The sequence below is a fragment of the Pteropus vampyrus genome, unplaced genomic scaffold (assembly GCF_000151845.1).
Source record: "Pteropus vampyrus isolate Shadow unplaced genomic scaffold, Pvam_2.0 Scaffold262, whole genome shotgun sequence".
Lineage (NCBI taxonomy): Eukaryota > Metazoa > Chordata > Mammalia > Chiroptera > Pteropodidae > Pteropus > Pteropus vampyrus.
The window spans coordinates 511259-538784 of NW_011889043.1; the positions used below are offsets into that span (position 1 = coordinate 511259).

Below are 27526 nucleotides of genomic sequence, written 5' to 3' on the forward strand. Positions count from 1 at the left end.
TTGCTTGAAATTGTATTTCAGTGTGCCAGCCAGTTGGACAACAATAGTTATTGAATTTAGCACCTGCTGTGTACAGAACACAGGTGGAGGTTAGAGGAGGAAGATTTATGGAAGACAAGATTCTTGCCTCTAAAGATACTTATAATCCTACTAGGAGAGTTCGTACACCCTCGTCAAGGACTCAAACAATAGTTTTTAAAAGAAATATGCCAAAAATAAAACATTAATATTGGGCGATTCCTAAGCATCCAGGGAACATTGAAGAGACAGGGGGCTCTCATGGTAGACTTTCTCCAGGAGGTGGGTTTTGATCTTGGATTTAAAATAAGGGTCTTGGACTAGCAAGGTGAGAAGGTGTTCCAGTGCTAACCGTGAAAACCAGAATGAGTAAATCAAGTATAGGGAAGGGAAAAGTTAGGTAGTTGTCTTTGAACAATGATACCAAGGAAAAGGAAAACAAAGGAGGCTCTCCCCTGCGTTCCTTGGCGGATTCCATCAGGAAGAGGCTGAATGGAGGTGCACCTCATTTTATGCAACAGGCACGTTTTTTATGGAAATATAAATCAATGGTCAAAAGTTATTGAGTATCTACTGTGCATCAGGCATTGAGCTTTAATCTTCATATCTATTCTGTAAAGTGGGATTATTTCTATTTTGCATACAAGGCAACGGGCTCAGCAGGGAAGTTAAGTAGCTTACATGCCCAATGTCATCTAGCTGTTAAAGGATGGAACCCGGAATGTCAGTCTGCCTGCCTGACCACGAAGCGCAAGGTTTTTGGTGCCACACACATTTTTATAAGTTGAATATTTAAGATAAACCAGAGGTGATGATTATTCGAATAAGTCCTATATTCATTTCTTTTGAAGTGCATATCTATAACTCTCTCTCTTTTATTTACAAGGGATTTTCTTGACTGTGCATGTTGGTAGTTGATTTTATTAAACACACAATCCTTTGTTCCATTTGACACCAGATAATGACACCGAAAATATCCTGAATACGACTTTTAGGTCACTCCGTCCATTAAGCGGATAATCTCGCAATGTCACGGCCAAACCAATCTACCTGGGGAGATACCGAAGTTTCCCGGAACGCCCAGGCTGTGGACACCGGGAAAAGTATAACTTGTGTCCACACTAAAATGAGGGCTGTTCGAGCACGAAAAGGAGGGCCGTCCGAGTGAGACAAGGGCGGGTTCTGCGACGCGGGAACTGAGTGGAGGTGGGAGGCAGACGGCAGGCGCGAAGAGCTCCCCTTCCGGGACCCGCGACCCCCGCCCCTGGGTCTGGCAGGGGCGCCGGGCCCGCGCCAGGGTCTGCGCATGCGCACGGGGCCGCGGCGCCTACGCCGACACAACCGCCGTCTCGCGCGCACTCTCCGCTCGGTTGCCCCGGCTCTCTGCCCCTCCTTCCTGCGGCACCCGAGGGACCATGGCCGATCCTCGTGTGAGACAGATCAAGATCAAAACCGGCGTGGTGAAGCGGTAAGGAGCCGCCAGCGCCTCCTCTCCCTCGCCTCATGGCGGCCCGAGAGGCTGGGCGGCGTGCAGGCCCGAGGCGGCCGCCGGACTGCAGGCCTCACCTGAGGCTCCGCGGCCGGCGGAGACGGGGCAGCGATGTACGGGGCGCGCCGATGCCGGAGCCTGCGGGCCGGCATTCCCTCTCCTTCCTCTCCCCCAAAGCCCTTACGGTCGAGCGGCTAGGGTGGCGGCAGCCCCGCCCTTCGGGCGCCGCGGTCCGGGATCAGGAGGGGCGGTGGCCGCGATCGCGAGGCCGGCCCGAGCTCTGGCGGTGCCCCTATGTGCGCGCGCCCCGGGTCTCTCCGCCCACCTGCCGGGAGGGAGGCGGGTTCACTCCATCACCTGCCCTCAGGTGGACGCGCAAGCCCGTTCTGAAGTTTCGGGGGTACGCGAAGAGCCCGGCCCTCATCAAAAATGAGACCTTGTCGGCGCCCGGTGATCTAACATGGCAGGCGGGACTCGCAGTCTTTAACAACTGGGGCGTGAACTTCCAGCACACTCATCAAACTTCTGTGGGCTAACTCTCCCCAGTCCACTTTCCCGAAGCTCGCCCCAGAGGTTGTGGGGTGTTGTTTAAATAACCATCCTAGGTAGTCCAGTCCTGTAATTCGCTCTAATTCTTGACTGTTGTTAGACGCCTCCATGCATATTAGAACTTCGTTGTTCAGACCCAAGAAGATCAAACTTTTTGATGAGGCATTCCAAGAGAAAAGATAACTTAGGAAGAAGCAGGTTATTTTGCAGTAGAAATGTCTGATCCTAGCCAGCTGGCTTCTTCCTCTTTGCCCACCTTTTGTCCCTTTAAAAATATTTCCACCAGAGGAAGGACAAGGCAAAGGGAAGAATAAATTTACTTTTTAAGATACCGTCTCCGAATTAAATGCACAGACATTTCTGAAGTAAGACTGCTTGGGTTCAAATCTTGATTCTGCCATTTATAATGTATTGTTGAATATATTCCTTTTCACGGTGCCTCAGTTTCCTCATATGTAAAATGAAGTAAGTACCTACCTCATGCAGTTGTTGCAAGGAATGTCTGCTATGCTGTCTAACATAGTATGTGGCAAATAGCCAGTGGCTAATAAATGGTAGCTAATATTGTTTGTATTCCCATTTTACAGATGAAAAACAGGTTTAATGAAGTTAAAGTAGAAAAACCAAACTTGTCTTATATCACTGTACCAGTTCATGGCAGAACAAGGAAAAGAACCAAAGTTTCTGCTCTACAACTGTCTTTTTGAAGTACAACACTTTAAAAAAGTATTTTTTAAAAATGTGCGCTGTCACTCACTTCAAGGTTTTGTCATTCACTTTCGCTAGACTTTGGTTATATCATTTTAGTAAATCTATTTGGCGAAAGATTTAAAAGAGAGTGCTTTAAACTGAAAGTCTCGAGAAATGACTTCTAATGGCCGTTTCCCATTAATTACCTGTATGTCATTTCTCAACCTAATGATCTATACTAGTTTATGAAATTATTCAGTTCAATAAGTTATATGCTTACAGTACATATTCTAGAGAAAACAAACTCAGATAATTAGCTAAGTTTTTAGGCTTTCAAAAACTTCAATGTACTTATAGAAACTGCTTGGAAATAAAGTTTTATTTTCAGCTTGTTTCAGAAAGGAGCATATCAAACTTGAATTTTGATTCTAAAGTTAATACATTATTTTTGTTAAACCTTTATAATTTACCATATGTCAAAGTGCTTATTAATTAATGGAAATGTCTGCTATACATTTTTTTCATGGCTTTTCTGTTGACATTTTGGTGTAGAGCTTTCCCATAAGTACTACAATGAGATGTGTTTTTAAAAAAAAAAAACTAAAATTTTTATTTTAGCTGTTTATTACTCATTTTGCCTTGTTAGATGACCATTTAATCTGTAAATAATGTTCTCTACTCTTCTGTTCTTTTTCTCCTAAAATTTATTTTATTATGACTTTTTTCATCTTCTGTCTTAGTATCCTATTTCTAAAATTCTACATTTTATCTCAGCAAAGGAAAAAAATAGATGAGGCAAATAGGATGACATATTAATGATTGCTGGGGCTGACTGATCATGGGCCATCATTATATTCTCTATATATGTTTAAAATTTTTCATAATAAAAAGTTTTTAAAGGTATGCATTTTTCTCCTCTCTCCAAATTTAATTTCAAAGATTCTGATTAGTTTCATGGTTCAAACATGTTCTTGGTTTTGTGAACAAGATTCTGTTCATTGGTTTCTTAAAGCAATGGTCTAAAAACCAATTTCTATTTTCAGCATCATTTTTCTAGTCAGAAGTTCATTTCCCATAGCTTCATTTCTCTTCAGAAGTCACAACTTATATTTGGAAGAGATTTAAAGTCATCTTTCATGCCCCCAATTCCTTTATTTTCCTCTCCAGGAATAGAGAGCCACTAAAAACATATTCTAAGTATTAGTTCAAGAGTTCAGTTTGGGTGGACTATACTAGGGATGGTGCATTCTTAGAGTTTGGTGTCTAATCAGATCTGCCAGAATACTTCAGGTGATCCAGAAGTTCCCTGTAGTGGGTTTTAGGAAGAAATCTGTACAGGCAGGTGGAATGTTATGGGAGTATGGAAAGAAGCGATAAATAGATGGTGGTATTTAGCATCAGGGAGCTCAAACAATGAGTGGAAAATGGGTGTTTCAGCATGTTGGCAAAATGGTGAAGGCAGTCTAGTGGGTGGCAACCATATTAGAAAGGAATAGAAGGAAGTTTCAAGGGCATTATTTTGGGCCTTAGGAAAATAGGGAGAAGCCCTACAGTTCCCTGGTTTTAAAGAAACTTTGTTACTTCACATGGTAACAAAGGCAAAGTATCCAATTTGTGGAAATGGATTTGAAGAGAGAGGTTAGATCCTTAGGAGCAAGGAAAGAGTCCAGTTACTAGGAATGGCTTCCAAGGTGAGAATTGGACAGCAGTGAGGCTGACTTGGTCCTGAGCCTCTGACTCCTAGGACTTCTTAAATATCCCCTCCCCAGAAACAGGATTGTTTTTACAGGACTAATTCTGGCTGTGAAACTAGAGAGATGTGTGCACTAGGAGCTGGATGGGTAATTATATGCGACTCACTGTTAGTGGATATTAGTTGGTATGTTTGAGTCTGGCAGGCTCTTTATAAAGATTTGGATCCATGTTTCAGGAAGATTGCTTAGACCTCCTGTTATCCTTGACTGGGTCACAGCTTATCTGGCAGCCCTAGCAGGATGTTACCAGATATTATTCCAATTTTCTTCTTTAGTGCAGAACTGTAAAATCCTATCTCCCCACCCCCACCCCTTTCTTTTATGTCTAGGTGGCATCAGTTGCCCTGGATTTACCTGGGACTAACGGATTTCCCAGGATGTGGACCCTTCAGTGCTAAAACTAGGAAAACCCCAAACCAGGATGATTAGCATTTATAACTTTTCTGTAACTAGCTAATGTAACTGTTTTCTGTGTTATTTGGAGACTGTCTGCTCATAGTATAGCTGTGAATTGAATGTTGTGCCTTACTTAAATTAAAACTTAAATGCATCCTGTAAGTATGAATCCATGCCAGAGTAACTTTTTTAAAATATTAATTTAAATAGTGATTTATAAAATAATTTTCATCTAATGTAGGTGAAAATATAGAGTATTTTAAATGTCGTTATAGTATTTTGGTTAAATGACATGTCTACAATAAGTTTTCAAATAGGATTTGTGTTTGTAAGTTTGTTTTTGTTTTACTAGAGTTATAGTAAATTCAAGAAATTCTGCAAGAATAAAATGTTTTCATTTATTTAACATAAAAGTTAATAACTTTAAAGGCAACTTATTTTCAATAAAGCCTGCTAAACTAGTGGTGAATTAATGGTGGTGAATTAGTTGATTAAAAGTACTTTCTTAAATATATCTTGAATTAATTGATTAAAAGTACTTTCTTAAATATATCTTTTTGTAACCATTTTAGATTGGTAATGGCTTAAAATCCAGTGTGAAGAAAGAACATTTGGGCATTTGGAAATAGCACTGACATTGGCCCATAGTTTTCCTCTGATTAAATGAAAGTGACACCAGTAGATTAGAATGAGACTAGGACAATTCACACTGCAATTGTGTTAGTTTAACTTTAACAATCTTTTAACACTCTTGTTTAAATGTAGCTGACATACCATAATTACAAATCTACAAGCCTTGATTATAGAATTTTACATCACGAATCTGTGGGGGAAATTGTATTGATTTTTTTTTTTTTTAATAAAGCAAGCACCTTTCCAAACTATAGTGTCTTCCCAAGTTTGTTTACACCTCTGACATATAACTGTGTATATAATACACACACTGTACAGCAGGCATTAAAACAACATCAAAGATAAATAAAACTCCATGCTATTATATATATTCGTGTATTATGTATATATGCCATACTGATATACATTATACATACACTGAATATATATATTATACTGACATAAAAGTGAAAACTATGACTGACAAATATACTTACGTAGACATAGAGATAACAGTTTCCCCAGTTTAGCTTCATCTATTTATACACTTCTCATATTTAAAGTAACGGTGGGAAGAAGTATGGTGGACAATATCTGCGATAGGTTAAGGAATGAACCCTGTAAATTATTCCCATAAGCTTTAATAGCTTTGTTCTCTTCTCTCATTTTATGATCTTTGATTTGAATTAAAGACAAAATGGCCAACTTCCTACCTTGAAATTGAGCCAACTCCTTTTGGAATTTCTGTAATGTGTCAAGTTCTGTAAAGTGATAGTCAAAGGCAGTGTTAAAATGGATTATAGGTGGTCAGCTCTTCACTACCTTCTGCCAAGTAGTTGGCAAGCACTGACTCTTAGGAGCTACACAGCTGGCAACCAGATGTCTCTTCAGGCTGGGAAGGGAGAAAGTTAAAGTCACTCATGATCATGATTTTTCCACTACAAGCTATATTCTGCAAGTTGAATGTGGAAATGAAAGATCTTTTGATCCCTTTATGTGTGTATTTGTCTCTGTCTATGAATGTGTTCTGTGTTTTCATTTGAAAATCTGTAGGAAGCAGGTTTGGAAAATTTTGTAAATAGTCCAGAACCCTTAGAATATTAATGTTTATATGTATAATCTATTCCATTTCCAGTAATACATTTGTAGACAAACGTAATTCCTGCTGTGATGCTGTTTTATATGCCCAAATAGAGCTGATATTTTAATAACATCATAGATCTGACTGATCCAAAGATTGCTTATTTATTAGATACATTTGAAGTACTGCTTTCTGAGTCTGTTCCTCTTCCTCTTTGCCTATAAGTAATTATTATTTTGAATTTGGTCTTTATCATTTCCATGCATATTTTTAAACTTTTATATGTAGATATACATAAATCATATTATAGTATTGTTCTGCTTAACAACTTTAGATAGATAGACAGGAAACTAGTCATTGGTTGTCTCCTGAGAGAAGCTGTATATCTGGAGGACAGAAATGGGAGAAAATTCTTATAATTTTGAGTCATGTGTTACCTATCACAATATAAATTAACATTTTAACAATTGGAAATGGTGTCATACTGTAGGAATATTTTTATAACTTATGTCGGGGTTAATCTGCCCATGAGCTCTGTAAGTTCTGCTCCAAATCTTGGGAACTTTGTTCACTTGGATGTGCTCAATGACCAGAGAATCTACATCTAAATCCCTAAGTTCAGTATTACTCTTTTCATTTTTAAGCATGTGCAGCAAAAATTCAGTACTCTTTTAGGACCCTGTGTACAGCCCCACCTACCAACCAGGCCTAGATACACCTACCAACTCCACCATTTTAATGACTGAATGGCACACATTGCTTCTGTAAAGTGACGTCTTTCAGATACTTGGTGGCTTTTTGGATATGCATACCCTTGACAGCCTGGGCAGTTTCATGAGCGTTCTTAAAGTAAACACAAAGATTTGAACCTCTTGATTTGCGTGATTTTGTGAGAGTTTCTGGGTCAGGTGAATAGCAAACCATTTTCAGAGGTCACCTCAGGCCACTTAGGGGAAGAGCCAGATGCTTTTTTTGAAAATATTATTATGTTCAATAAAAATAGGTTATAGTTAACATGTGCATTTAGTTTATTTTAGATGAATTAAATATATTTAAATTTTTTTTCAATGCCTTCAGCACCTGGTATTCCAAGATGGTCTCCCATCCAAGTACTAACCAGGCCCGACCCTGCTTAGCTTCCGAGATCAGACAAGATCGGGCACATTCAGGGTAGCGTGGCCGTAGACAATATATTTAAATTTTTAATTTAAAAAATTTTAAATTGCTCAGTCTTAATTTCTAGTACAGTAACTTAATAAATATAATTTACATGAACAAAAGCTCCTTGAGTCCTGTGATGTGCGATTTATAATATATTTGGTCTCCCTCCTCTCTCCTGACACAGCTCCTAAAACCCTGGGAATTTCATAATTAAAGAGAGGGATAAAGGTGTCTTTTGTTATGTTAATGAGGCGACTTTTGGGAACTAGGTTAGTAAGGACGGGCTGGAACTTTTAGTTCCATCACCTCACCTCTAGGGCAGGAAAAGGGGCTGGAGGTTGAATTGAATCAGTAACCTGTGACCAGTGATTTAATCAGTCATGCCTATGTAATGAAGTCACCATAAAAACCCAAAAGAACAGGGTTCAAAGAGCTTCATGGTGCTGTGCTGGTCCCCAACTCCACGGGTCCTGCTCTTAGGACCTCACCTTATAAATCTCTTCATCTGACTGTTGATTTGTATCCTTTAATAGCCTTTGTAATAAACCAGTAATCTAGTGAGTACACTAGTTTCCTGAATTCTGTGAGCAATGCTAGCAAATTAATTGAACCAAAGAAGGGGGTCCTTGGAACCTCTGATTTATAGCCAGTTTGGTCTGAAGCACAGGTAACAACTTGGGCTTTAATTTGGCATCCTAAGAAGGGACAGTCTTGTGGGACTGAGCCTTTAACCTGTGGAAACTGATACTATCTCCAGGTGGGTAGTGTTAGAATTTAGTTGAATTGTAGAACACACAGTTGTGTCAGAATTTGCTCAGTGTGGGGGAAAAAACACATCTGAATTGGTGTCGAAATCAGAATTATAGGCCCTCGGTAATTTTTCAGAGTATAAAGGTATTTTGAGACCAAAGATTTTGAGAAGCACTTTACTAGAACAATAATTCTCAAAAAATTTTTATGTAGAAGAACCCGAGTACTTTTCAAAAAGACATTTACCCAGGTTCTACCCCCTAAGATTTTAATTCTATAAGTGTAGGGCAGGATCCAAGAAATTGTGCGTGTTACAAATGTTTGTGTAATTACTTTGTATATGTTCCTCTAAACACACTTTGAGATGCATTGTACAACTCTTTGAGCTTCTGGAGGTGCAAGACTCCATGTTTGTACTATTAGCATATTGTCTAGTATATAGTAGGTACTCAGCAGTGTTTGTTTGAATGACTAGATGGGTGTTGAGGTTAGAGTTGAGATCCATGTGATGTCAAGTAAGATGTTTTCTTATTCGAAATGGAGAATTTACATTTGGATGACTAGCAATGACTTGGGTTCATGAAAAGAAGGAGACAGACTTGAATCGTTTTTAGTTAATTCTAACAGAGGATAAGTCACTCTGATATTTATATTATTAGTGAATGAAGTGTTTTACATGTATATTTTCCCATAGCTGAGACTCCTTATAAGTGCTAATACTATTTTTAAGGTATTTTTTTATAGAAAATTTCCCTTTACATGTATATTTTCCCATAGCTGAGACCTCCTATAAGTGCTAAGACTTTTTAAGGTATTTTTGTGGAAAATTTCCCCAAATATGTACTTGGTTCATCACATTACACTGAACTCATCCATAGTCAGTTTTTCTCCATAACTGGCATAACTATTGCTACAGACCTTTTAAAATTGTTGAATGTAGAGTTAAAGATGGAAGTTTTAAGATCTGCTATGAGAAATGGATCCAGATTGTTGCCCCAACAATATTTTCTTTCTTTGGATCTTAGTTACACAGAACTGAATTAATCTTAATTCTTGGTTTATGCCACATACTCATTATTGGTTCATGAATGACCATTTTTTATTTTTTGTAGGCCTTTTTTATTTATTTTTAAATAATATATTTATTTATTTATTTTTAAATAATATATTAGCAATATAAGCCCATCGCCTAACACAAGAACTAATAATAATGACTAGCATATCTAATTATGTGCTCCTCTCTCTACCTGGGTTAACTACTATTTTTAATCTTATGCTTTTTTATTTTTCATAATTTTATCATTTGTATATTAAGTATATCATTTAGTTATTTTTTAAATTTATACAAAGGATATCTTCTGGGACTTATTATTTTTCACTTAGTGTTATGTTGGTAAGATTCATCCATATTTTTAAATTTAGATGTAGTATATTTGTTTTGACTGTTATGTAATATTCCATTGTCTGATAATACCACAATTTATTCAATCTTCTATCGATGGGCATGTGTATTGTTCTGGTTACTGTTTCTATGTACATTCTTGTTCATATCTTTGGTAATGATGTATGAGAATCTTTCTTGGGTATGAATCTTTGATTCCAAAGTTCCATTCACACAGGTATGTGAATGTTCTGCTTTTATAAGATAATGCCAAACTTTTCCAAAGGGATCGTATTGTTTTCCATTCTCAGCTGCATTGTACAAGTTCCTTTCATTGATCCACATCCTCTCCAAAGCTTGGTAGACATCTTAATTTTACTCTAATACTGTTTTTGTTTGTTCTTCAGTTTGTAAGAAAAATTAAATTATTTTGATTTTTTTAAACAAGAGTCCCACAGATAAAGAGAGGAAAAAGAGGGTACGAGGCTCTAGCCCCACAGCCACATACTTAATCACCTCCTTCTGCCCTGTGTAGAATTATATGTATGCCACAGGCAATCCAGAGTTTTTCCCTGGTTTGGAAGCAGGTCCTTTGAAAAGGGCAACTCTATTCAGTTTCCAGGACTGTGCATTCAGTGTAGGTTACCTGGGGTGGAGAGGCTTGCAGATAGAGGTCTGGATAGTGGGTCATAAAAACCCTTGGCACTAGGTAGTTCAGGAGCTAAAGCCAAAGGAGGCCAACCATATTTTTAAAGATTTTTTCCCCCATGTTGTTAGGTTAATTCTTTTGATTTTTTCCCCGTTTTATTGAGATAGAATTGACATATAACATTGTATTAATTCAAGGTGTACAACATGATTTGACATATGTATATATTACAAAATGATTACCACAGTAAGTTTAGTTTACATCAGTCATTTAACATAGTTATAAGTATTTTTTTCTTGTAATGAGAAATTTTAAGGTTTACTTTCTTAGCAGCTTTCAAATATACAATACAGTTTTGTTAACTGTAGTCATCAGGCTATACATTATATCCCCAGAACTTATTTATAACTGGAAGTTTTTATTATTTGGCCACCTTCACCCATTCCCCACCCCATCCCCCACCTCTGGTAACCACCAATCTATTCTCTTTTTATGAGTTTGGTTATTTTAGATTCCACATATAAGTGAGACTATGCAGTATTTGTCTTCGTCTGACTTATTTCACCTAGCTTAAAACCCTCAAGGTCCATCCATGTGGCAAATGGCAGGATTTCCGTTTTTATGGCTAAATAACATTCATCTGTTAATAGACACTTAGGTTGTTTCCATGTCTTGGCTACTATAAATAATTCTGCAGTCAACACGGGAGTATAGATATCTTTTTGAGAGAGTGATTTCTGTTAATTCTGATGTATGATACCTTAAGTTCTTAAGTTTGGCGCAGCATTTCTAGAGGAAGAATTTAATTTATTGTTGATAATGTTTCATTTTTAACCCAGTACCATATGTTTTTGTCATTGCGATAGGTTTAAAAATCTAGCAGACACACACACATATATATATGTATATATATATGTGTGTATATATGTTTTATATATATATATATATATATATATATATATATACCCTCAATCTTCTTTACCTGTTCCCCCAACCAAGAGCAAGGTGTTGTTTATTTCCATTTATTTATATCTTCTTTTTTATACTCTAGTGGAATTAGAAAATGTTAGATCTCAAACTAGATAATTTTATTTTATATTTATTCTTTTATTAAAAAGAGCTACATTAACATTTTTAGTATTAAATAGAAGTAGTGTAAGAAGCCAACTTTGGCTTCATAAAAAGAATAATCCTAATGATTTTCTTTTAAGTGGGGAGTAGTATATAATATTTTGTGTTAACTCTAGATCTTTATTGTGAAGATCTTGTAGTGAATCCTGGCTGCCTCCTCAGTATCTTTTTTTTTCTTCTCTTGATCCCTACCTGTATTTTCATTCCAGTATTCGTTGTCCTTCCCCTCATATACACAGCGCACAGTTCTTCGAGGGGAACTGTTCCACCTCGAGTTTAGGAGTGAGCCTCTGAGTGGTTTTAGCTAATCAGATTCCATTTCCTGGTTACAGAAATTGATTTTGAGCAGGCACGAGATTTAGACTGATGTAAACAGGTACATTTTAGAACCCTTCTTTAGAATTCTGGGACAGAAGTACTTTCTTCCATGTAATTCTGTGTCTGGCAGCCTTCCTTGAGCACTAGGGAATCTGACCTTGGGATGAAGTTTGTATTGAAGAATCAAAAAGAAATTTCTTGATATTATTGAACTGCTGGATCAGACAACCTTGAAGCAGATCCTCTCCTGGATTTTAGTTATGCAAGCCAAAAATATCCCTGTATTGTTTAAATCTGTTGAAATGAATCATGTTACTTGTGATAGAGTACTGATTGATAGCAGTACTCTAATCTCTAATTTATGTATACCTATGTATAACGTGAGAAGTGATTTCCTTTACTGAACTGCTTAGGAATTTCCTTCCTTCCCTCTGTCTCTGTTTTGTAAATTCTGCTGTTAGTTTAGGCTCAACTTTGGTCCCCCTGTTTCTATTCATTTCAGTGTCCTGTTAAGATCTGATCCTCTGCATCAGAAGTAGAGAAGAGAAGCTGTCTTCTTTCATCCCTTCCTCTCACTTCCCAACTCTTTTCTCCAGCTCAGTGCTGTTCTTTAGTGGGGATGAGAGAGAGGAGGAGGAAAAAATAGATGAACCTATCTTGCTTTGAAACCTGTTTTCAGAGTCTCTGCTCTTCCTTCTGTTCCAGCCCCTCATCCTACCTCCAAGAGGCAGAAAAGTCACCACTTCTGTGATAAGGACTGCAATAAATTAGGAGGCATTCTTGGCATCCAAGTTGGAATTCTGATTTTTTTTTTCCTTATTAGAAAGATAATTATTCATAGTATACATAGTAATCTGTGGAAAGTGTTTCATGCACATTGAAATATTAGGGTTAAATAGGCTTTTGTGGGACAGCTTATGAAGTTTAACATCTAGTATAGTATTTTTCCTATGGAAAACATGTCTATTGAGATCTCTAAAAACCTGATTATAATAAACATCTTTGTAGTATGACTGAGTCCCTAAATTGGAGGATGCTCGAATTATGTTGTGTGATAACTTGGTTTCATGTTTACTCTAAATTTTTTTCTGTCTCTTGCTTTTATGTAATATTGTCAGTCATTAATATGTCTCTTACGCTTCCTGCTTCTAATAACTTCTTCTTAACGTCTGTCACTGTTCCTTTTGCTCCTGCTAATCTATTTTAGGGAAACTCAGACTGTTTTCACTTATTTCTGGATAGTGATATGAAAATTACGATTGTCAGAAGTCTGCTTTCTGATTTACTTGATCTAGTTTTCCTCTCTAGCCATTATAATATTATACATTAATCTCTACTAGGATATAAACTCCGTGAAGACAGAAACACATTTTGTGCCAGAGGCCCGGCACAAAAAGGACTCTTGATAAATATTACAAAATGGATGAATTTACTCTCTGTGACATTTTAGGTTTCTTGAGAACAGAAATCACCATCCTTTAATATATCTTAAAATACTTTAGTACAGTCTTTCGAACAATTTTTATCATAGACATGGCACAAAATTCTACAGGAACAAAAAGATAGACAATGAAATGAATCTACTGCCCCTGTCACAAGCCACCCAGTTATTCCATCTTGGAACCAATATCATTACTCATTTGTGTGTGTGTGTATGTTCACACGCACGCGTGTGTGTGAGCTTTTGTATCCTTCTGAAGATATTATGTGCCTACATAAGTATTTACATTTATGCCTTCAAAAATAAATGATAGTATATTCTCTAGACACTGTTTTGCATATTGCATTTTTTGCACTTCCATGTTAGAACATATAGAGTAGCCTCAGTTCCTTTTAATGGCTGCAAAGTATTATTTTATATGGACATACCACATTTTTTTAAACCAGTTTTATATTGGTGGGCCTCTATATTGTTTCTAGTATTTTACCGTTTTGTAAAATAGTGCAATGAATTTTCATGCATATATGTAGTTTTACAAATGTGCAGATATATCTGTAGAATAAATTCCTATAAGTGGAATTGCTGGTTTAGAGGAAGAGAAACTTTTTTGTCTACCATGGTAAATACTCTGGCCGGGACCTGTAAATTAGACTGACAAAAGACAGATTAATAAGAGAAAAAAACCCAGAAGTTTAGTAACATGCAAACACATGGGTTACTTAGTAGTGTGTAACTCAAAGGGGTGGTTAGACCTTGACCTTATATAGCATCTTAACACTAGAACAATAAATTGTAGAGAAGTGACAGCCAAAGGAAAAGGACTTTGGGTTTCTGATAAATTGTGAGAAGGTAAATATTTATGAGAGAACTAATGGAAGTTAAGGGCTAATCAGGAAAGTTTGTTATATAGATTACGCTGGTGCCATCTCTGGGCTAATAAGGGTCTAGAGTTGTTTTTGGTGATTAACTTTGGTTTTGTGGTAGAGAGAGGAGGGGAGACACTTTTACAAATTTATGTTCTGCTTTTAAGTAAATAGGGGGATGGCAGATTACTTTTCATGTATCTGCTTTTTCTGAAGTTTCCTTCAGCTCAAAATTATCCTCATGCCAAAGTGGTATATTTTGGGGTGACATATTCTGCTACCCTTCACTGGCTCAAGTAGCATGTGTTTTAAATTTTGGGAGCTAGTGATAAGTTGCCCTTCAAAGAGTTTTATCTACTTGTAATCCCACTAATGATTATGATTTTATACAGTATTTTGTTAACATGTAGTTTAACACTTTTTTGGTCTGGAAAGAATTAAACTGTATAAGTGGAAATGCCCAAGTATGTTTAGTTTTTTCTTTTAGGAAAGTACTTTCACATTGTTGAAAATGACAAGATAAGGCATATAGGTATGCTAAACGGTTTAAATTAACTTCACTTCCAAATATAGCCCTAAAAGGAGAAAATCTTTTCCTTTTGAAACACTAAATTGTAGAGCGATGAAGTATACCCTGTCCCTCTTTCTTTCCCTGCCCTCTTACCCCCAAAACAGACAAAAGAGGTGATTAATTTGCTCAGGATTACCCAGCCAATTATTATAGAGCTAGAATTGGGAAACTTTCTAAAATTACTGCAGTATACCATGTCATTTCACAAATGTGAATTCTTCAGAATAGTTTTTCTGTTCTAAAATATATATATATATATATATTTTTGAAGTTAGATTGTATTCACATTTTGGTCTGTCAATGTAAGAAATATCCAAACCTGTAGAGATTTTTTTTATAAGAGTTTATTTGAGCCAAACTGATGACATGCTGGGAAGCAAGATCTCAAATGCTCCAGAGAATGACAGCTTTGCAGTTTCTTTTATACATTTGGAATTAAGGAGAGAATGTAAGGAAGATTACATGAAGATGGGAGAAAGCAAGGTACAAGATAGATAACAAGATTAGAGAGGTCCGAAAAGGGGCACTTCAAAGGTGTGTTAACCTACACGCACAAAAACAATGGACAGGGCTTGCTTAAGGTGAAGATAAACCTTTTATAGGCCTGAGGTGTGATTACCGACCATGACATGGCCAGTTGGGAATTATGATAAGATCACCCTAGGTTACTTTCAATTAGATTTTTTACAGAACCTCTTTTTTTTTTTTTTTTTGTCCACAGATCCTTGAAACTAGGTTCAGTGAGCTTTGATCTTAAGTTATTTTTCAGTTTTATCATTTGATAACTTTGTGATATGTAAAGAATAACCACTGATGCTAGCACTAAGTTTAATAAACTGGCCAGCTTTACTCTGTGAAAATACATTTTGTATTCAGTTCTGCATTAATGATCTTACTTGGGAGAGCATGTGAATTGCTTTGGTTCCTGAGATCATCTTCATTTCTCCTCTTTGAAGAAATTTTGAAGAGTATGTATTTTCATATTGTTGAAAATTGTAAGATAAAAACATTGAGTATGTAGAATGGCTGAACAATTTACTTTTGAACAGAGTCCTAAAAGGAGAAAACATTTTTTAAATGCAAATTTAAAATTCAGAAATATAAACTCTGAAGAAAAATACAAATCTAAACTTTGTTTCAGACACTATTGCCAAAGAATCTAGGCAAATAGACTGAGAAGAAGTAGAAAAAACTTTAAAAGACCAATAGCACCTTGTGTGTACATTGCTAATAAGGACTAATAGGTACTTAAACTGATGAAAGTGATTCAGACAACAACATATTAACCCCCTACTGTGCCCTGTTTTAAGCTGTTAATAGACATTAGCCTTTTAAAGAAAGACTAACACTTTTTTTATTCCCTTTCTAAGCTTTTGATACATTAGTGAACTGTTACAGCCACTTGCTGTATTTGATTCCTATAACCCAGTGCATTTTCCAGATTACTTTTGAGAAGTGTTGACTGCTCTGAAAGTTTAGATTCTATATAGTCTTTTGGAGAGTTCTTAATGTAATAAGTAATATTACATTACATTTTTATTACTGTAGGTAAAAACTTTTTTGTAGAAATTATATGGGAGGAATAAATACTGATATATTTTTCACTGACAGAGAATGTAAAAGTGATTGTTCTTGGGTTTGGGTGTTTTGTTTTTTTTTTACATATTACAGCCAGAATTTTTTCAAAAAATTTCCACTAGTATTATTTATCTATAAAATTATAAGCATTAGAAATAATTTGTTATTTTCCAGAAATAAGTCTAATTCTTAAATATTTGACCTGTAAGTGTGTGTGTGTGTGTGTGTGTGTAGAGGGAGGATTTTAACAGTCTAATTTCCTTTAAAATGTAAGTAAACTTTAATGCTAACTACCTACACATAGAATAGTAATTTAAATTTTTATTTAGGTACATTGCTTTTATAACACTTTTTTAAAGATTAGTAAATAGTTTTTGGATATTTTATGTTTTATAATAATTCCAGATATAAAGCTAATAGGTATTTGACTTGGTTTTTAAAACAATTTTATCTTGAGGAAGCTGATTGCATGATATCAGTAAATGAAGAATATATTGACTGGATTAAATAATGTCGTGATGTATATGATTCAGATAAATTAAGACTTTACAAAAAATTAGGGGCTTTGATATTCTCTGAAGTCGAAACATGAGTATAGTACCTAATTTGTCCACATGGTACATTTTTAGTGTCCACAAAAGTGAATGATACATACTCAAAGTGCATTTCTATTATTTCTCATGCCTATTCAAAACCAAGGGAAAAAATGAAGCAAAATGTTATGAGAGACTGCTTTATGCAGTTTATAGATTTATTATTATCACTACAAGTTAATATATGAAGAGCAGGTTTGGGCATAGGTGTTGAATTTATTACTGAAGGTAGTAGTGTTGGGGCATAATTTTTTTGCTAGGATTAGTTAAGATCAAGTGTATATTATACCGAACAATTTTCCCTTATCTTGGAATAGGTGCTTTCTATAAAGTTAAAATAAGGTAAATCCTTTTTTCCATATTATTTTAGTATCAGATTCTCCAATTTAATGTCCTACTTGGCTGGAATTTTATTTTCATAAATCAGAAATAATTGAAACAGTGAAACAAATCTTGAGTGGCAAGTTTGAGATGTTTCTAAAGGCTGAAGTTCCCTGCTGGGAACCTGATGGACAAAAACTGTTCACTTTTCATATGCAGGTTTTATAACCATTAGAACATCAACAACCAATTCTTTCCCCAGCAGCAAGCATACAGAAGCTCATCTTTCTTGCAGTTTTAAGTGGCTACCACAGCCCTTGAAAATTCCTGTCTTTCCTTCCATGGGAAAAATATTTTCCAATAAGCTGAGTTGAACAGTGTTGGTGAGAGAAGATGTGAGATGATAATTGGTACCACCCTGTCAGCTATTACTACTGCTAGTTTGGACTGTGATAAATTTTTCCAGGCCTGCGGATTCTTTCATTGGATTTGTTTCAACAGCTACTTATATAACATTTACTGTGTGTAAGGCACTATTCTAAATATTGACCACTGTTCACCCGAACTTTGTTATTCACTTTTTTGCCCAAATCGACCACCCACACCATCACCAGTTCTTAATTGAAAGAGGATTCATAAGTACTTTGTAACACATAACACATGATATATCTTAGCTTAACATTCCTTAATATCAGATGATGAGATTTATACTCATTCAGACTAGTGTCTTCCTTATTTGATGGATGAGATTGTGAAATTGGTGATATTTCACTTAGAATACAGTGTTACTACACTTATTAAGTTTGTGACCTAAATTAAATTCATTTTAGTAGCAAAGATAGCACTTTGAATTACAAATATTATACAAAGTACTGCTTTGAAACCAATGTGTAATGAGAAAAATGCTGAAAAGGGAAAGGCAGTCATGTATCACTTTTATGATTCAATTGCTGAATTCTCATGTTTTCTGCTTCTGAAATTCTGCAATTCTGCCCCCATATTTAGCTTCCATTTGCTTATTTTGGCAACACAAAAAGGCATGGGAACATCAGTGTTAAGTCGATATTTTTGAGCATTCACTATGTGCCATACATTAGCTAACCACTTCATGTGTGTGTCTCTTAACTGTCACAGTTCTTATGTGAAGTGGTTGTAGTGATCCCCATTTAACAGATGAAGAAATTGAGTGTAAGTAATTTGTCCAAAGATAAACAGCAAGTAGTAGAGCCAGGATGAGAGCACCTGTTGAGTGACATGAGTACACTGACTATACCTTTTTTTACTTTGACAAATTTGTAAAAGAGATGAGACTGACTGTGTGAAGTATTGGATATAGAAAGATGGATAACACATTTCTGTTTTCAAGAAGCTTCCAGTGTCAGAGAAAGACAAAAGTTATGGAGGTAAGGACAGAAAGCCTCTTTGTCAGCCCAGACAAAGTTATAACAAACTGCCTCTGAGGCAGGGTTTTTCATCCTTGGTACTTTTAACATTTTGAGCTGGATATTTCTTTGTTGGGGGCTGGGAAGGCTATCATTGTAGGGTATTTAACAGCATACCTGGCCTCTACCCACTAGATTCCAGTAGTACCCCCCACACACACATACACATGACAACCAAAATTGTCACTGTGCTCCCCTGGATCAGGGGTAGGGAATAAAATTGTTCCCGTTGAGAACCACTCCTCTAGGGTTAAAGAAGGCTTATCACAAGGGACCTTTGAGTGGGCTCTTGAGGCCGAGTAGAAGGCACATTCTAGATAGAACTGTACGAATAAATGCATGGAAGGATGTAACTCAGTATACAATTGGGAGTCAGTGTTTGTGGTACCTAGAGCATTTAGAGTGTGTGGGGACCGAGGAGTTAGTAAGAGATTAGGTTGATAAATTAGGACCCAGTTGTGTATGTCATACTAAGAAATATAATTTTTTTTCCTATAAGCAGTATCCATCATAGGTTTTTAGGTAAGTGACAGTTTGAATGATCCATACAGTATTTACTTGTTCTTTGCTTCTTTGTATCTTCCAGTAGAGTGTAAATTCTTTGAGGGCAAAGACCATGTTACTTTTGTTCACCAGTATATTCCTAGTGCCTTCTATGATACTTGGCACAACCTTGTGAAATAGGAAAGACAAAAATAAGGAATTTATAGATGTGAAAATTCTTAGAAGAAGTTGCAGTGGCCATGAGAATGGAACCTGAAGACCTCCATACTTAGGGAGTGTAATAACCAAGGGGCCCAGCTACTAGACTGTGAAATCTGTTACTACATTTTTACCAAGGCCTTGCTTCCTGTAAACTGCTGACAGCCAGTGGCAGATGCACCTTTTCCTGGGAGACGTGGGATTCACTTAACAGCCAACTTTGTCTTGAGGACTCCCCAGGCCTTGCTAAAACTGCATGGCAATCTTGGGTACTTTCTCCTAACCTTTCCTCACTCCTTCATTCAGGGTCCGACTTGCATTATTGAATCATGACTCTCCCAGCCTTCTCCAGCTACCTTCCCATTTCCTCTCTCCTGAGTATTTGCACTGATAAAATTCCTGCATGTTTAATCCCATCTTAGTGTTTTCTTCTCCAAGGACTTGGCAAACCCAGAAATTAAGTGACTTTCGAAAGAGCACAGAATTATTAAGCAGCAAAATAGATTCTGTAATCTAGGATTTAGGTCTCTAAGTCCATGCCTCTAAACATTATATGCTATTTTTAAGTACAGCATTAACTTTTGACTCTGGCGTTTATTTCTCCTAGCTAGTCTTTTGAGTCTAATGGTGTGATAAAATTTCTTAATTCTGTAGTTGATTATCAAATCTTTAAGAATCTGAGATAGTTATTCCAGATTTCAGCCAATCAAGAATTTTCTGGCGTTTGTTTGTCATGTTGATAGTGTTACAGAAATGGGGAAAAATACAATAGACAGTTTATGTTTTGTTGAGCGGTGTGTTCTGAGATCTTTTCAGATCCCCAAATTTGCAAACAGTAATTTTCTTAGATTCCTTTACTTACTGTTATCCCTACCGCTAGCAATTTACTTTGTTTTCTGGATCTTTTTCCTGAAAGAAACAAAATGTTTTTCTTTCACTTGTGTTTTAATTCATTTACTACAGTTATATCACACAAGGACAAAATAAAGAACAGAAAAGCTACATTGAGACAGTTGTCAGACTCATTCACCATATTGATGACTTGTTGCTGAATATCATCTTCACAGCTCATAATCTTCATAATCGTATTTCAGCAAAATTATATTACATGAACATTTGGGGGTATTTACTGAGAGTTAAGTCTTCAAATGTTAAGTCCCCAGTGTCTTCTCTATTCTCTTAGAGACCATTAACGTTGTTGATGTAAAAAATGTCCAAACCTGTAGAGAATTTTTTATAAGGGTTTATTTGAGTCAAACTGACGACATGTCAGGAAGCAAGATCTCAAGTGCTTCTGAAGAATGAGTTTACAGCTTCTTTATGCACTTGAAATTGAGGGAAAGTACGGAAGATTACATGAAGGTGGGAGAAAGCAAGGCAGAGATTGGGTTACAGAATAGTTAAAATATTATGTGCTCTCTTCAGGGCGGCTATGCTTATTTCAAAGGTATGTTAACCTCGGTGCACAGAAAGATGGACAGGGTTTGCTTAAGGCAAAGATAAACCTATAACTAAAAAAGTTATAAAAAAGTTATATGTGAGTGCTTCTCATGACCTGCCCAGTTAGGAATTTATGATCGGATCACCCTGTGAAGTTTCTTTCTGGAAGAACCCCTTTTTCATCCAGTTTTATGGCTAATAAAGTAGGGAGATGAAGAGGAGGGATGAGCAGAGAGTCACATAGAAGGAGGAGACATAAAGTAATAGAATGGGAGAGTAAGAGGTAGAAAGAAGGAATCAATGTTATTTGCTTTGGGTTATGGGCCTCAGGTAACATTTCACTTATTTTGTCCATTAAAGGATGAAGCTCCTTGAGAGTGGCAAAACATGCTTTATTCGCTTTGTAGTCTTCAGAATCCAGGATAGTGCCTTAAAGTTAGTTAATCAAGAAGTGTTTACTTTGTAGCTAAATGACTGGCTGATGAGTCAATGCTCACAGTTCTTCATAATAATACTTCTTAGTTCTTAATTTTTAGCTCTCTTCGTAATCATTGCTTCTTTCGTGAAGTCTTCCCTGGCTAATGGCAGAATCAGTTGCTCTTTGTGTGTATCCCATGCGCCAAAACTCTTACTTTCCTCATTACTTCCTCTTAGAATCAAAGACCTGAACCTTTTATTGAAAGCCAACATTCTACCTGTGCTCTGAAGACCATCCTCTAGCCTTATGTGTTTGTCTCTTCTCTTTTCTATGTCTTTAACCTCTTTATCAGCTTCTTAATAAGTATTCTAGCATCCTGAAGTCACTCACATCTGAAGGAATCAACAGCAAAAACCTTTATCCCATTTTCCTCCCTAGGAGCCAAACTTATCAGAAGAGTTATCTGTATTCACAGGCTCCACACTCCGACTTTTCAGTCACTTCTTAACTCACTGTAGTCTGATTCTTTCGTTAACAACAGCAGTGAAGCTAAGGTCACCTATATACTAATGTGGATCAGTGCAGATTAAGTCCAGCTACCTCTGGACATTTCTACTTTAATGGCATAGGCACCTCAAACGTAACATGATCTAAAAAGAAATAGTTTATATTTTTCCTTTCCCACACTCTTCCTCCTGGGCTCTTTCTCTCAGGCAGTGGCACTACCACACCCAGTTACCTTTGGCTTCTCCTGCTCACTTGTTTTGTCACATCCATCATTTAACCATGGTTAAAATAATTTTCAACTTTATCTACATCTTTTAATTCCCACAGCGTCTACCCTTGACTAGGGCACCACCATTTTTCTTCTGGATTACTGCTATACTCCCTCGTCTGTCTGGCCCTAGTCTATGGCCCTTCTCTATTGCATTCTCCATATTGTAATCATAGTGATCTTTTTAAAAGGTAAATATGCTTATGCCACTCACCTGAAATGACTCAATTACATTTAGGAAATATCTAAATTCTTTAATATGACCTTATAAGATTACATTCTGGCCCTCCCTTCTGTTGTTTAGCTTTATATCCCTTGCTATTCTCCACATACAGTGAACCAGCCTTACATAATTCTCAGACGAACTTTCCATATTCTCTCTTGCTGTAGAATCTTTCATGTACTTCTTAGTGCCTAGAATGCTGCCTTCCTGCTTGCTACTCCTGCCACATAACCTTTCTTTGTTTTCTGCTCTGCTAATTCTTACTCATCCATCAATTCCTAACCTTGACATCACTTTCTTGGGAAAGCCTTCCCTTAACTCCCATTTAATTTGGCTCTGCTTTAAGACAAAATAAATATTCTCCTAAAATTTTAGTGTACTGAAAGTTGTGGTTATGGATTACATTTTAGATTGTAATGTTTCATTCTTATTTGGATAACTGGATTTATGGTTGTAAATTTCTTTAAATCTTTTTTTTAAGGCCCCCAAGGAGCCTTTTACTTTATACTGTGTTTCAAAAGAAGAAAAATATGAGATGCGGACTTGATGAATAATTAAGAAAGGTATTTCTAAGGAAAGAATTAAATTTCTGCTCCTTGGTCTTACTAACCTCAAACATACATATAAACTGTTTCTGTAGAGGAACAGTGCTGGTGGACCTCTTTTGACTTTGAAATACTGGTCCCGGTAGTACGTTTCCCTAGGGATGATGGGCAGGGAGGTGAAGCAATCCAACCAAAGATAACTGGATTTCTCAATAGAGGAGTGTATTTCAAACTTTTCTGTTCCAACCCAGAGTAATAAATATATTTTATTTTGCATTATGACATAGTACATGACTACGTGTACATATGTAAAACTGGAACAGAGTTCAATGAACTATTCCTATTTTTAGCACTGTGACATACTCTGATATTTCCAGTTCCATTAAATTCTCTTCTATTAAAACAGCCCTGATAACAACCCAGTGAATTGATATCAGGAGCCTTGGATTACAACCCTGATTAATGGATTACAACCAGCTATTTGAAAACACTCCTAAAGAAGTATCTAATCACTAGATTCCATTTTCAGATTGGTCAGTTCAACAAGTAGAATCACAGCCAAGTGGGAGCCCTTGGTATGGGAAGGATTGGACGAACAGTTACTGAATACCTCTTATATATGCAACATTGGACCAGGAACTATACTTATTTTATATTCACTACCACATTGTAGAGTAGTTAGTCTTCCTATTTTACATGGGGAAAGTGAGGCTCAGATAGACAAGTAACTCGCTTAAGGCCATATAAAGGCATTTGCACCTTATCGTTGTGTCTCCCAAGTAATGTTGCAGTATACATGCTAAACTTAGAGGGGAATTAGTGACATTTAGGCGTCTTCAAAATTTTATAGTGGAAAATAACAATAAAAAGCCCCATTAAATGTGAGTTGAGACAGGCATAAACATTGACAAACAGTTAAATAGTGATAGATTATATTGGCTTTTCAGAGAGCTTAAGTTCTTCATGCCTCTGTTCATCCAAGAGGTAGAGGCAATATCCTTAAGGCCGAGATATGTGGGATTTTCTTGTTGGTAAGGTAAATGAAATATTCAGAGGCTTTACTACTGCACCGGAGCAGATAATAAGGCAATTAGAACTGTTAAATTGATGAAACACCGGACTGAGATGAATTATATCATGAATTGGAAAGAAACAAGATGTAAAGATGAAATACATCAGTAAAGTGAAGGGAAATTGATAGTTAAACTTTAAAGCACGAGATTTATTGACCTGAAAAACCCAAATAAGCATTTTAGGGTCAGTTTTAGACTTATTTATCAGCTTCGTAAATAAGTGGAAAAAAGTATCAGTCTGTGCCAATAGTTTAAGTTCTGTTGATAAAATGAATTTAAGATGTGTTTCTTCCTTTCCATTTTTTGAGCTGCAACATACTCTAGGGATCATCTAGTTCATCCTCTTCATTTTACAGATGTTGAACCTGAGACCTAGAGAAATTAAGCAGCTTGCTTGCCCACGATCACATTACAAAGTAGTCAAGAATTGGAACTGGAACCCAGGCCACCTGACATTCCATTGCTTAACTTTTATTTGACCTGAGTAGGTGCATCGATGGATGACTTCTTATATAAACCAATTTACGAAATATTGTACTTTGCTTAAAATTCCCATCACATAAATAATCCCACTGCTAACATTTAAATAATGCACTGTTTGCCTAAGATAGCGGAAAGCGGTCACCGGACATGAGCTAGCTTTTCATGTTTCACTGAGGAATTGACTGCCTGCTTTTTCATTTTTAACAACGGCTTTGGGTTATACTTTAAGTATAAGAATCGGATCTGCAAATGATCATCCACACCAAGAAGATGGGCTTATGGTAGATTCCTTAGCACCATAAGCCTATTCATATTTATGTCAAAAACCCCAGGAGTGGCTATAATGGTTGGTTTAAATAAGCAAGAAAACTATTCAATTATAAGATCCATCTTCCTTTAGAAAACTTTTGGGGATATTTTATAATATATTTCCAGAAGTTCTTTCTGGGTTCCAGAAACCATGTATACACATATGCTTTTAGTTTAAACTAAAAACTAAATTCCATTGTTTCAATTATTAAATGTTAGGTCTCTAATTGTTAAAACTAAATTCCATTGTTTCAGTTATTAAATGTTAAGACTCTAATATCCATCATCTATATGATTTTTAATGTGATTATACCAAATGGTTATTATTTGAGATACTATTTGTTCAAGTAGCTCAATTACAAAGCATTATATAGATGCATGTTATCAAGATACAACAATTTAGGTCAGTTATTTGGAGAAGAAATCATTTTAAGAGAATTAAAATTCTACTGCTAGATAAGTTGAAGGTTTCTCAGAAGAGATGACATTTGAGGTAGATCTTGAGTGAGTGAGTAGTGGAGATTAGGAGATGGAGATAGGGAAGAGGAGTCACTTCATTTTAGCAAAAGTAATAAGATAAAAATCTCCAGAGCTCAGTGAATAGGACATGTTTTGAGCATAGCATGGACATTATGATAGGAGTGCAGGAGTGGAGGAAGCATGGACTGTATGAGGAGAAATATACCCACAGGATCTTTAATGTCTTTTGGAGAAATTTGGAATTCTGTAGGCATTGTTTCTGTTTATTTGATTATTTAAGCAAGCAGAGGAATTGGGACAGTTTGAAGGCTGCATTGTGGAGGTAAAGAGAACAGTTGTTTCCTAATGTTTCATAATTTTTTTCCAGGTAGATTTTTAGCTTAGAACCAACTTAGCTTTGATGAACTATGTCTAGTTAAGTGCTGCGTAGTAGTGGTTGCACAATTAATGTTTATTTTAAATGAATGAATTCCTGCTTAGGGAATATCTTTTAAGTGGTGGTAATCCTATTTTGTTTTGTTTTGTTTTTTTTATAATAATGTAAACCTATGTGTAGGGCATATAAAACTGGCATTCTTGAGTTTGCCAACAGCTAATGACACCATTCAGAATGCATGTAAAATATGTAAAAAACAATAGAAAAGTAAATAGTAAGTATATGGGAATGGAAGGACAAATTAAACTAAATAAACTTGAACACTCTTAGTATGTTTACTTTTTAATAGAATAGAATTATAAAATTAATACTCAATACAAAGAAAGCTAAAATCGAATTTTCATCAAAATGGTTAATACTGTTTTAGGAAAATTAAAAGATATATGAATCATACCAAAGGTAACGACGGCATTATATTAAATTGGAGGTGGTGTTATGCTTGGTGCCATGAGTTATGTTAAATATTGTTTTATTTAAATTATATTAATTACCTGGAAGAAGGAGTGTAAGAAAATCCACAAGGAAAGCAAAATCTGGATAACTGAAAAAGAGCTAGAGTGATGAGGCATGCCTAGGTAGATAAACAAAATGAAATTTCCTTTGAAAAATTAATTCCCTTGAGGGGAAAATGGAACAGATTATGTGCATTAAAAGTTTATTTCTAATTTGGCAATCTCAGTGAAAATTGAGTATCCAGTTAACAGCCTATCCTTAATGTTGTGATCCTTTATATCTACTCAAGATATCAATAAACCAAAATCTCTTCATAATATGTAAAACCTAGATATATGATTTTATAGGACATAGACACCCATTTGTTCAGAGAAGAAATTGTTTAAGATTAAGAGAAATTCTAAAACAGGAAACTTGTCACTTTGTGAAAAAGCTATAGCTCTAGAAAATGATTTTAGTAGTGTCCCAAATCACTAATTGGAAAAGTATTTTCATTTTTTCTTTAAAAGTACTTTAAGGAGAAAAGATTGTAATAGGTTTCTCCAACTATCAGTAAAGTCCACCCTGAATATTAAATTAACGAACTGCTACCTAAAAATTACTTCTCAAGTCTTCTGGAAGTTTCTCCTCCTAAAAAAAAAAGAGTAAAAAAAAAAGTTGTTAACTGTCCATCACTTTATCATTAAATTAAAATACTATATTTTATTTGTGGAGAGTGCTTTCTATCCACGACATCCCTAGATAAGAATAATAGACTTCATAAAGATAAGGTTGATAGACTTGATTATAGAAACATAATAAAATAAAATTTCTGTAGGGAAACAGCAAAAAAGGAGGTAAAAGGAGGAAAAATCAAACAAGGTGGAAAGACAGGTGACATATCAGGGAAAGTATTTACCAACTACATGAGAGATAAAATATAAATTAATAAGAGATGACTATTCCAACATAAAAATAGGTAAGAATATAAACAGGAAATTTACACACACAAAAATAGGATTGGGTGACATATAAAGTATTAATAATAGTACTGTGTACTGGGTATAGTTGTCAGCACTTTACAGATATTAACTCCTAATGATCTGAGGTGGAGCTGAGGTGATAAAGCTAGCGCTGGGAAGCGGCTGCAAATACAGGTGAAGCTTCGCTTGCTTGCTGCCGCTCACCTCCTGCTGTGAGGCCCGGTTCCTAACAGGCCACAGACTGATACTGGTCCATGGCCTTGGGATTGGGGACCCCTGACCTACATGAAATAACCCTAACTGCCTTGGTTTTCATGGATCTTCTTTTCCTTTCCTTGTCAGGTTTTCATCATTGCTGATTTAATCGGCATGCCTATCTCTACCACTAGTTTTCCCTTTCCTAATCTATTAGCTTAAAATACAAAAGCCAAATTTATTG

General features: G+C 36.1%; 1 protein-coding gene and 1 pseudogene across 1 annotated transcript in view; one reads left to right on the plus strand and one right to left on the minus strand.

Annotated features, from left to right (window-relative positions):
- Positions 1 to 1311: 1311 nt before the first annotated feature.
- TBCA (tubulin folding cofactor A) overlaps positions 1312 to 27526 on the plus strand; it is a 62600-nt gene continuing 36385 nt past the window's right edge. The window contains exon 1 of the mRNA XM_011375122.2: positions 1312 to 1486. Within this exon, the coding sequence (XP_011373424.1) occupies positions 1434 to 1486 (53 nt within the window). The 5' untranslated portion in view covers positions 1312 to 1433. The remainder of the gene's footprint in view (positions 1487 to 27526) is intronic.
- LOC111729480 lies at positions 7658 to 7776 on the minus strand (annotated as a pseudogene).